The 12,142-nt window shown below is 48.7% G+C and overlaps 1 protein-coding gene across 2 annotated transcripts in view; it reads left to right on the plus strand.

Annotated features, from left to right (window-relative positions):
* Nucleotides 1–12,142, plus strand: part of PRKAR1B (protein kinase cAMP-dependent type I regulatory subunit beta) — a 405,306-nt gene that overhangs the window by 13,971 nt on the left and 379,193 nt on the right. For both annotated transcript variants that reach the window (XM_082260646.1, XM_082260647.1), the window contains exon 2: nt 10,211–10,403. In XM_082260646.1, coding sequence (XP_082116772.1) covers nt 10,242–10,403 — 162 coding nt within the window. In that variant the 5' untranslated portion in view covers nt 10,211–10,241. The remainder of the gene's footprint in view (nt 1–10,210; nt 10,404–12,142) is intronic.

The following is a 12,142-nucleotide window of genomic DNA, read 5'->3' on the forward strand; positions in this document are numbered from 1 at the left end:
TTGCTCCTGCACTGTGTTCCACGTGTGACATTGCTAGTTTCTCCTGCTTCGGTCCCCCAGCTCTGTTGATCCTCTGATTTGCTAATCCTCCTCTCTCTCTGGTCCCCGCTCACCTCCCACTATTTTTTTCATATGCTTCGTTCTACGAGTGACATTGCTAGTTTCTACTGCTCGGGTCCCCCAGCTCTGCTGATCCTCTGCCTCTCAGTCCTCTCTCTGCGGTCCCCGCTCACCTTCCTGCTGCTCCATGCTGCACACCAGATGTGATGTCTGCACCAGACACTTCCAGAATATATATACACACGAACCAGAAGTGATTGCTGATTATGTCTTTCCAGTTTACTTGTTGGTGTCCCAGTGCATTCTGGGATATCTCATACCAGCAATACCTCCAAAACAATGTGAAGCTAATGCTGAATAGAAGCCTCTCAAAAGCTGCAAGTGTTGTAAGCGAGCTTTGCCATAGACTTCTATGGAAGCTTTGGAGACGCTTTGAAGCATCAAGAAAGCGACATGGGGTGTCATTTTTGAAGCAAAGCAAACACAACATATAAACAGGACTGTAAGGTAACCATTTTATATAGTGACAGGAGCTTTGATTGGCATTCAGAGTGCTTTAAAAAAGTGTGTCTAATGACACATTTTGAAGTAAGTGTAAACAACCCTTATTCTGACTGCTTTCAGATTACAATAGCGCAGCGGGGAGGACTCCTCCGTCCACATCAAATGTGTGGATGGGGAAATTGTTTATGCTTTTTTTGATCAGACAGCTGGCTAATAAAAAAGAAAGAGCATTCTTTCACCAGCTTTACGGCCCGTACACACGATAAGAAAATCGGAAATAAAATTTCATCCGATGTATGATCTGCAGATTTTCAGATCGTTAGTACAGTGCTTTCGACAGCCGATTACGAATTTGCGGACGACAAATACTGGATGTGCAGTCTATAATATTTTTATTGTACGTGAACACAACGTTTGATTTTCGCTTAATTAGTACAGTTTCCGTCTGAAAAAAATCGTAAGCGCAAGAATGTGCATGCTCAGAAACGAAAGAACACATAGAAAACAATTCAACACATGACATCACTTCTGAAGTTGAATTTTGTCGTAGGAGAATTGCTGTAGTTGTACTTTCGATATGAGACTAGCATGCAACAAAAAACGGACGAAAATTCGTCCGATAACCTGATCGTGCGTACAAGGCTTTAGGCTTTAGATTGATGCAAAAAATCAGTATGACAGCAATGTGGATTTAGTTAGTGGAGACACCAAGTGTGGAAGAAGTGTCAGCAATTTATTTCTTACCTTTTATTATTTAATCTATTGTATACTGTAGATCAGTAGCGCCCAGGTTTTCTTTTTTTTTGTTTTTGTTGTAGTAGTGAGTTGGGATAATTGTCTTATTCAGTAAGGAAAATTGTCTGAACTCATATCAGCCAGTCATAATTCCATTTACACTTGCTTTTGTGATCCTGCGACATTGGCCATAGTTTATCGTTTATTACACTAGAGGAACCTACGTATGTTGGTGTGTCAGTGCTCTGGGATGCCAAGCGTGAGTGTTGCCAATGTTCTGAGTCTGCAAACAATTTCCTTCCCAGTACATTGTACTATTAAAGCTGTACTAGCACATTATGTTAAACTCATCTTAAAACAAAGCCCTCTTGTGCCGAGATGTGGGAGCTGGAGGCCGCTTCCAACTTCACCTGTTTTGCGTTCGGGTTCGCGGAGTCGCCGTTTACGGCACAGGGCTCTGAAGGAACGGCAGTGGTGGCCGTTCCTTCAGAGCCCTAGCGGCACAGATGTAACTGGCGACATGTACAGTAAATATCTCCTAAACGGTGCATGTTTAGGAGATATTTACACTACCTATAGGTAATCTATAGGTAAAAGTCAGTGATGTAAGTTATCTTCCACTTTAACATGAGAATACAGGGAGAAGAAGAGCAGATGTCATGGTGGGTCCTGTCCCAAAGGTTGTGTAGAGCTGATAAGGTTCTTTAACCACTTTACCACCGGAGGATTTTGCTGTCTTACGTCTGGGCCACTTTTTGCGATTCGGCACTGTGCGACTTTAACTGACAATTGCGCGGTCGTGCGACGCCATACCAAAACGAAATTTACGTCCTTTTTTTCCTACAAACAGAGCTTTCTTTTGGTGGTATTTGATCACCTGTGCGATTTTTACTTTTTGCGCTATAAACAAAAAAATAGCATAAATTTTGAAAAAATAACAATATTTTTCACATTTTTTTTATATGAAATTCCCCCCAAAAAAATGTAAAAATCAAAATTTCTCTTACGTCCTCCGACAGTCGCCGCCTCTTCATATTCGTCACATATGGGGTATTAGACTTTGCTCCGAAGGAGTAGCTAGGCAACAGAATATGTTAACAATAAAGCTTTAACATATCCCACCCTCAAGGGGTGGTCCCCTCAGTCAATACCCTCCTACTTCCTGCAACCATATCTCAGTTTTAATGTCTAGCTTGTCAGGAGTGGCTGGCTCTCTCTGTGCTGGGACTTTTTGTCCCAGACTCTTTCTTCTTTTTAATATTTTGTTTGAGTTTTTTTCTCTACCTTTACTTAGCTGTTATTTTGGTCAGCATTAGTTAGTTCTTCGGACGAAGAGGATCATGCGGACTGGGTCTCGGGCTGATCCCCCTGATCGCAGGTCGTGGGTCAGTGGCTTCCCAGTCTGCCATCGAGCGTTCAGCCAGGTAACGCTCCTGGCACAGTGAACGACCCATCCCTGTTCGGTGCAGGGATGATTGGTGAGGTGGCTACCTCACCGGACGCTGTGCGGTTTCTTAACCGCCATTGTGTGCGTCTTGAATTGCGACTCTCCCTGCCTCATGTGCAGCGGCTTGTTCGCCTGTGCGGGTTCCCCACGCCATGTGAGGTAAGTGTATCTATGTGGGGACCTGTCTGTCTGGGGGGGGTCTCAGTCTGGGACTGTGTAACCTGCCTTTATTCACACTGCTTGTCTCCCTATCTCTCGGCTGCATGCTGTGGGCTGCAAGGGGGGGGGGGAGCTGTGTGACACTGTGTGTGTCAGGCTGGGCAGTGTGGGAAGCTGTGTGCTGTGGGGCATGTTTTTATGGCATGTTGGGGCATATACAGCGATCGCTGCGGCGATCTAACATGTATCCATATAATGGGATAAGCTTGTGTGTGTTTTTATGCACTATGGAGCGGCGATTTCGGCGCCAAACGACGCCATTTTACCGGCGCCCGCTCCGGCCGCATGGTTTACATGCACGGCGGCCATTTTCTTGTAGCCTCCATAGGCTTACATAGAGCGCCCTGGCAGCATCACTTCCTCTTTCCTGGAACACCGATCGAGGCAGCAGCAGCAGCGGGGTCTCCTCAGGTTTTATCCTTCTATTCCTGTTTGCCATTGCCTGTATTCAGTCTGTATATTCCCTGTGGGGGTCTCATTGTGCCTGAGTGTGGTGCGGTGGGCTGCGCTTGCCGCGCTTGCTAAAAGGGGGCAGTTAACCCTTGGTTGTCTGGCATACAGGGGCAATGGATTCTCAGGAGGGCAAGTTTCCCACAGTATTGGTGGAAAGCCAGGGGACCGCTGTTTCCCCCCCAGGGGGGGATTTAGCCACTATTGTGGCTGGCCTTGCTGCCCAGGTGCAAATGCTGGTGGCTGCTCAATCTACTAAACGGCCCAGAGTTGCTCTGTCCTCTGATTCTGAGGGTGAAGGTGATGGGGCTGTTCTGGCAGGGACCCCCTTATCGGGGTCCCGCTCCTCTCTTGATCTAGTGGGGTCTGAGGTGGAGGCTGAAGTTGAGGGGGTCGATAATTCTCCCCCTGGCTCGCCTGAAGAGCTTGCAATCATGGATGAGTTGATTGCTTCCATTAAGCAAACGCTGCGTTTGCAGGACGAAGTGTGTCCTCCCGCTGCCTTGGCGGCTTATGGGACGCAGAGAAAACGCAGGACGCCGCAGGTTTTTCCCTGCAATGCTGATTTTCAGCGCGCTGTCAATGGCGCGATCTGCGCAAACCTTTTGCGGTACCAAGTAAATTCAAGCTGCGTTATCCTTTCTCGCCTGCCACTGATGAACGGTGGTGTGTGCCTCCACCAGTGGATCATGCAATTGCGGTTTTGAACAAAGCCACTGCGATTCCTGCAGAGGGTTCCCCTGTTTTCCGTGATGCCACGGATAGGAGACTGGAGTCTCTTGCCCGTCATACTTATTCTGTTACGGGTTCTATGCTTAAGGCTTTGTTTGCTTCTCTCATGGCGGCCCAGGCGATCGCAAGTTGGACGCAGATGCTTAGGCGCGTCCTAGTGGCCGATTCGGCCTCGCCGGCGACCCTGGATATGGTGGATCAGATCCACCAGGGTGTCATGTATCTGTGTGATGCGGACCTGGACCTGATTCCGTTGGCTGCACGTGTGCACAGCGTGGCGGTGTTGTCTCGCCGCCTGGTTTGGTTGAAATGTTGGTCGGTGGACCAATCTTCACGTAAAACCTTAGCCAATCTGCCTTATGATGGGTCTCGCCTTTTTGGGGAGTCCCTGGATGTGTTGATTAAGGGGATCACCGGGGGTAAGAGCACTCTCTTGCCCCATTTCCCCAAGGCTAAGGGGGCTTCTGGGAAGAAGCATGCGAATTTTCGGCCCCCTCAGGGGTCCTTTCGTGCCTTTCGGCCGCACTACAAGGGCAAACCGTTCAAAGGCCAAGGTTCTCAGAAGAAGCCCTGGTCTGGGAAACAGAAGTCCGGCCAATCCGGACCTGCGGCCCATAACAGTTCGGCCTGAAGGGGCGCCCTCACCCAGTTTTGGGGTGGGGGGACGCTTGCTCGGTTTTCTTCAGCCCTGGTTGGCCCGTGTGCGGGACAGATGGGTTCTGGAAATCGTTCGATCTGGTTACAAGATCGAGTTTCTCTCTCGGCCGGAGAGCAGATTTTTTCCCTCAAATCTACAACTGTCTCCAGAGCGCCTGCGGGATCTGCACCTGGCGGTGCGGGACCTGAGGGCTCAGGGTGTGGTGGTTCCGGTGCCTCATCGGGACAGATTTCGGGGGTTTTATTCCAATCTGTTCACCGTGCCCAGGAAGGAGGGCAAGGTTCGTCCGATTCTGGACTTGAAAGCTCTGAACCGCTCTGTGCGGGTTCGCAAGTTCCGCATGGAGTCCCTGCGCTCGGTGGTGGCTGCCCTGGTTCCGGGGGAATTCATGGCCTCCATCGATTTGAAGGATGCGTACCTTCACATCCCCATATTCGAGGGGCATCAGAGATACCTTCGATTTGCCATTGCGGAGGATCACTACCAGTTCGTGGCGTTGCCCTTTGGGCTCGCCTCGGCTCCGCGGGTCTTCACCAAGGTGCTTGCACCGGTTCTGGCATTCTTGAGGGCCCAGGGCATTTCTGTCCTGGGGTATCTGGACGACATTCTGATTCGGTCTGCGACCAGTCAGGGTCTGGAGAAGGACCTGTCTGTCACAATGCAAACTCTGCAGGAGTTCGGTTGGACGATAAATGTTCCAAAGTCGACACTGAGTCCGTCGGTTCGTCTTCCCTATCTGGGAATGATACTGGACTCGGTGCAGGCGAAGGTCTTCCTGCCGGAAGACAAGCTCAGGACTCTTCAGGAGGAAGTCAGGTCCCTCAGGGACGTTCCACACTCGTCTCTGCGGACGTGTATGAGATGTCTGGGATTGATGGTCTCGGCCTTCGAGGCGATTCCTTTCGCTCAGTTTCACACGCGGGGTCTCCAGGCGGAGATCCTGTCCAAGTGGGACGGGCGACCTCAATCTCTGGATCTTCAGATCTCGTTGAGTCATCGCACCAGGGTGAACCTTCTGTGGTGGCTCCAGTCCCCGTTGGTGTCCGGGGGCAAGTCGTTTCGTCCGATCTCGTGGACGATAATCACTACGGATGCCAGCCTGTCGGGCTGGGGTGGTGTTCTGGGCGTTCTGTCCGCCCAGGGGACCTGGTCGGAGGGGGAGTCTTCCCTCCCGATCAACATTCTGGAATTGCGTGCGATAAGGCTCTGTCTTCATCGCTGGACGGACCGGATGCAGGGCTGCCCGGTTCGGGTGCAGACGGACAATGCCACGGCGGTGGCATACATCAACCACCAAGGGGGCACCAGGAGTGCCCGAGCGGCTCGAGAAGTGGCCGACATTCTGTCTTGGGCCGAGACTCATGTCCCGGCGATAACGGCGGTTCACATTCCGGGAGTGGAGAACTGGCAGGCGGACTATCTGAGTCGCCAGACCCTGGATCAGGGGGAATGGTCTCTCCATCCGGCTGTCTTCCAGATGTTGTGCGCGAAGTGGGGTCTTCCAGATGTGGACCTGTTCGCGTCTCGCCTCAACTACAAGGTGAAGAGGTTCGTGGCAAGGACGCGCGACCCTCGGGCAGACGCGTCGGACGCGTTAGTGGCCCCGTGGCATCAGTACAGGCTGATGTACGCTTTTCCACCGATTCAGTTGCTGTCCAGGTTCCTTCGCAGGTTACACTCGGAACGCAGCACGGTGATTCTTGTGGCACCGGACTGGCCTTGCCGGTCCTGGTACGCAGACCTCGTGAATCTGGCGGTCGACGCCCCCTGGCGTCTGCCTCTTCGAGACGATCTACTGTCTCAAGGACCGATTTACCATCCTGCTTTACAGTCGCTGGCTTTGACGGCCTGGCTGTTGAGACCGAGGTCCTGAAGGAGAAGGGTCTCTCTCCAGAGGTCGTTCATACCTTGATCAACGCGAGGAAGTCTTCCTCGGGAAAGGTTTATTACCGTACTTGGAAGGCCTATTTTGCCTGGTGTGAGTCCAAGGGGTTTTCACCCCGCACGTACTCGGTTTCCCGTGTGCTGTCTTTCCTGTTGTTCGGGCGATTAGGGTTTACCTTAAATCGACTGAGTCTTTTCGTAAGACGGACTCCTTGTTTGTTCTTCCAGAGGGTCCTCGGAAGGGCATGGCGGCTTCGGCCTCTACCATCGCCAAATGGATCAGGCAGACCATTGAACAGGCCTATGCCTTGCAGGGGAAGGTTCCCCCTGTGCCTGTGAAGGCGCACTCTACTAGATCACTGAGTACGTCTTGGGCCTGCCGTCATGGGGCTTCTGTAGCCCAGGTGTGTAAGGCGGCGACCTGGTCGACCGTGCACACTTTCACAAAATTCTACAAAGTAGATGTTCAGGCATCGGCGGATGCTTCCTTTGGCCGCAAGGTTCTTAGTGCGGCTGTTCCATAGGGTCCCTTGTTGGGGACTCCTGGCTGTTGGGATATCTTTGTATTCCCTGTTTTTTTTGTCTTTTCCTGGGTTGTTGCTCCTGTTGAGCACTTATTTTTGCTGTTGCCCAGCTGGTTTCCTTCCTTTGGTAAGGTTCCTTTCTTTGATGTGGAGACTGCGTTGCCTTTCGGCGCGGATGCGTTTCCCACCCCTCATGTTTGCACTGCTTTGGGACGTCCCCATATGTGACGAATATGAAGAGGCGGCGACTGTCGGAGGACGTAAGAGAAAACGGAATTTTTGTAAAATCTTACCTGTAAAATTCCTTTCTCTGAGTCCTCCGACAGTCGCCGCCCCCGCCCCTCTTTTGGGGTTTGAATGTATACTCTACTGCTATTCCACTAAAACTGAGATATGGTTGCAGGAAGTAGGAGGGTATTGACTGAGGGGACCACCCCTTGAGGGTGGGATATGTTAAAGCTTTATTGTTAACATATTCTGTTGCCTAGCTACTCCTTCGGAGCAAAGTCTAATACCCCATATGTGACGAATATGAAGAGGCGGCGACTGTCGGAGGACTCAGAGAAAGGAATTTTACAGGTAAGATTTTACAAAAATTCCGTTTTTTTTACATTTTTGGCCAATTTGTTTTCTGCTACCTATGTTTGGTAAAAAAAAAATCACAATAAGCGTATTTTGATTGGTTTGCGCAAAAGTTATTGCGTTTACTAACTAAGGGAAAGATTTCTGTCATTTTTGGTGTTTTTTTTTTTTAAAGAGTAATGGCGGCGATCTGCGATTTTTTTTGCGGGACTGCGACATTGCGGTGGACAAATCAGACCCTTGACTGACATTTTTGACACTTTTGGGGGTACCAGTGACATTACTGCAGTAATCAGTGCTATAAATATGCACTGTTACTGTAAAAATGACACTGGCAGGGAAGGGGTTAATTTTATTGGCGAGGGAGGGGTTAATGTATGCCTGGTGCTTACTAACGTGTGTGGGGGGAGGTGACTGAGTGACACAAGGACAGATCGCATGTTCAGCTATGCTGAACCCTGCAATCTGACCCTGCCTGTCACTTAGGAGATCCGCCCGCTTTGTTTACACAAGCGGGCGTATCTCCACACTCGATTCCCAGACGATCGGGGAAGAGCAGCGGCGTGCCCTGGCCCGACTCCCGCCGTGACTGAATACAGTGGGAGGAGCGAGCCTCCGGTGGTGCGCGCGCGCCGCCAAGAAAGGGGAATGTCTAGCGGCAATTGGTTAAACGAACCTCAGAACATAGTTGCTATACTTCTGTAAGCTTTTTTTGTAGTGACAAGAAACTTCCCAGCTTACACAGCTAGCTAGTGTAACAGCTCTTGCCACTCTATTTAGTAACAGTAAAATAGCAGAATTTTACAGCTGAACTTTCCCAAGAAAGTTATGGGACATCAGCTGTGTGCTGTAATTCATCTTCAATATAAATGTCTTATTTTAAAAACGAAAAGGAATTAGGCTTATTTTGTTATTTCGCATTAAAATGCAACTCTAAGCACAACCTTTTTTTTTGTTTTAAATAGAATGTGGGAGAGTTAGACTCCCTGTCAGGCTTTCGTTATTGTCTGGGTTCCCTCTGGGAAGAATCACTTCTCTATTTTTACTGGTGAAAATTGTCATCCAGAAAAAAAGTAAGGAAAATCCAAAATTTTAGAGTTGAGCCCAGAACAAGAGGTGAGGGGAAATCTTCCAGTGGCCATGTTCTGGGGGCAACTATGAGGGTATTCCCTTCACTTTGGGGATTTCCTCTAAGGCCTCATGCACACTGGGAGTTTAGCCCCAGTGCATGAGACTTCAGCATTTAAAGCAGAACTTCACCAAAAAGGAGTCACAACCAGCTTCACACAGTAAAGATGCTGGCTCCGGGGAACTGTAGACCAGTGCAGAACAAGCCTTGGGTGAGGATAGTGCTGGATCCCTGGACAGGTAAGTGTCCTTTTTTTAAAAAGTCAGCAGCTACTATACAGTACAGTATTTGTATTTGTAGCTGCTAAGTTTTAATTTTTTGTTCCTAGGGTGAAGATCCTCTTTAGGTGTGAGTGGAAGGCATAGGGGCATCATCCAGCCCTGCTGCCAGAAGCCTGTAAAACTCTATGAGAGGCTGACAGTTGCTGCTGGATGATGCACCAAGCGATACTAATCATTAGGGTAGTATACCCCCAGGGACGAAGGCTGGGAATCCAGACTTCTTGCATTCTGGGCATTTATTCCTGAATGCATACTGCCCTAAATGTTAGTACCACTTGGCACACCATCCAACTGCAGCAGCAGCCCTTCATAGACTTTTTCATGCTGCCGGCAGCAGGGCAAGATGGTCTGCTGGTGCCCCCACGCCTGAGACTCATGCAATGGGGCTAACTTTCTGTTGTTTCTCTGGGACAGGAAAAGAAAGGAAACTTCCCCATGATAGCAAGTTTTAACTCTTCCCTACTCTATCCAAAAATGTTTTGGCTAACTAGACTTTACCTCTGCACAGTTCCTCTAGTAGTTCTGGGCTGTGAGGTTATAGCTTCACACCTAAGCACCTGAAAATGTCAGGAAAGGGCGGCACAGTGGTGTAGTGGTTATCACTTTCACGTAGCAGCAAGAGGGTCGCTGGTTCGAATCCCAACCACAACACTACCTGCCTGGAGTTTGCATGTTCTCCCTGTGCCTGCGTGGGTTTCCTCCGGGCACTCCAGTTTCCTCCCACACTCAAAATACATGCTGGTAGGTTAATTGGATCCTGTATAAAATTGGCCTTACTATGTATGTATGTATGTGAGTTAGGGACCTTAGATTGTATACTCCTTGAGGGCAGGGACTGATGTGAATGTGTAATGTATATGTAAAGCTCTGCGTAAATTGACAGCGCTATATAAGTACCTATAATAATAATAAGTGCTGGACCTGTATGCTGCGATACCCTTCCCTTTCCTGATCTATCCTCTCCTCCTGAACGTTCCTTTCATACTGTGTTTGATTACATCCTAGGTTTTGAAGAGCTCCTGCTACTGACTCCAAAATGGCTTCCAATATAGAAGACGAAAGTTTAAAAGGCTGTGAGGTCTATGTACAAAAGTTCAACATTCAGCAAATCCTGAAGGAATGCATTGTGAACTTGTGTATCGCCAAACCAGACCGCCCCATGAAGTTCCTGAGGGAGCACTTTGAAAAACTAGAGAAGGTCAGTCTACTAACAACCTTCAGTGCTGTTGTGTATAGGTATAAAGGGGCACCCAATATGATGTGTAAAGCTGATCTCCATTAAAATGTGATAGGGGGAGTAAAAATGTGTCCGTTGTCATCTCCATCTTCCTTCTGCTTATCCAACTTCAGATTATAGTGCATTTTTTTTTTCGGTGAATATTTGGAATTATTATTGCAGAGTTTACCTTATGGTAATTTGTTACTTCGACATTTACACAATCTAGCATTTCTATGTTTTTGTTACTGTAATAAATATATGGACATTTGCAGATTAGCTCCTAGGCAGGGGTGTCAGACTCAACTTCACTGAGGGCCGCATCATCATTATGATTGCCCTCAAGGGGCCGGTTGTATCTGTAATACTAGAAGTCCAGAGTATCCCAACTCCTTTCATCTGATGTCAAGAGTCCCCCCACCGCCCTCCCTTACATCAATGTGCACCCCTTTACCTTGTGTTGCTGCTGGGAGGAAGCTAGGAAGCAGAAAGTGCAGGGCCTGGAGGAGGCCCAAAGTAGGGCTGGAGCTCTACTGCAGATCTAGAAGAGGTGTGAGGGCCACATGAAATGGCCTGGAGGGCCGGATTCGGCCCGCGGGCCTTGTGTTTGACACGTGTCCTAGAGGGAGCTTTAAGTGATTCAGTGAAATTACTCCGTTTCTCTCTTAACAATTGTTAAGATAAAATATTGGTTACATAGGGAACTGTACACTGTTGGGAATCAGTCGCTTATTTCAAAGACTTGCATAGTGAGAAGGATCATTAAAGTGTTAACTCATTGTGCAGCACTGCAAAGCTACTGTATACTTTTTTATCTGACAAACAGTTTAGAATTCTGTCCAATTTTTCCTGTAATTTGTGCACCTCCTATAGCCATTGCTAGACCACCTGGGCTACAACTTGTCCTACTCTGTGATTGTACAGTAAAGGAACAGTGGCAGACTGATGAGGTCATCACTCTGCTCTCACCCAGTGTCAGGAAGCTCTCAATGTCAAATCTTCAGGCGATGCTGAAAGTGAAATCAGATATTAAATTTCTGTGTAAGTGGTTAAAAAAAAGCAAAAAAAAAAAAAAGAAAAAAAAAGCAGATTGTGTTAGCATTTTGAGAGGTCCAGTAAAGACAGAAAAGTTTCTTTTTTCTATGAAGCCTCCTCTAAAGTGAACCTAAACCAATGCTGCATCTAGTTCCTTCCTTCAAATCTTCAATGCAACTGCAGCAGCAGGCGGCAGAACTTGTCTGCATGGAAATTCCATCTTTGATTAGAATCATTAATTTTAATTGGCCAGCCGGCTATCATCACCATTGCAATGATTGGTGCTGTGCATCTTGATAGCCTTGTGCACCATGGAAACGAATGATGCACTGCGGCAGATAGGGGCAAGACACTGTGCAGCAATGCCGAGGTTGCATACTGCACCCAACCCCTCCACTTCCTGATACCAACATCACAAGTCCTGGGGGGGGGCGGCATGACTAAAATCTTGGGAAATGCAGCCCACCCAGCACCCCCCTAGTCCAGCCCCTTCCTAAATTGGGCTAGGAAGCATCTGTTTTTGCAATTCCATGTGGAGCCCCAAGCATCTCAGGACAATTCTCCCCAATTTGAGACTAATGCCCCGTACACATGTACCGATTGTCGGCCGAACGATCGGCCGTCTTTTGTCCAGGGCTGTCGTGTCTGTTGAAAACTGCAAAAGACTGCACACGAATTTTGTCGGC

The sequence above is a fragment of the Pelophylax lessonae genome (assembly GCF_965119305.1).
Source record: "Pelophylax lessonae genome assembly, chromosome: 6".
Classification (NCBI taxonomy): domain Eukaryota; kingdom Metazoa; phylum Chordata; class Amphibia; order Anura; family Ranidae; genus Pelophylax; species Pelophylax lessonae.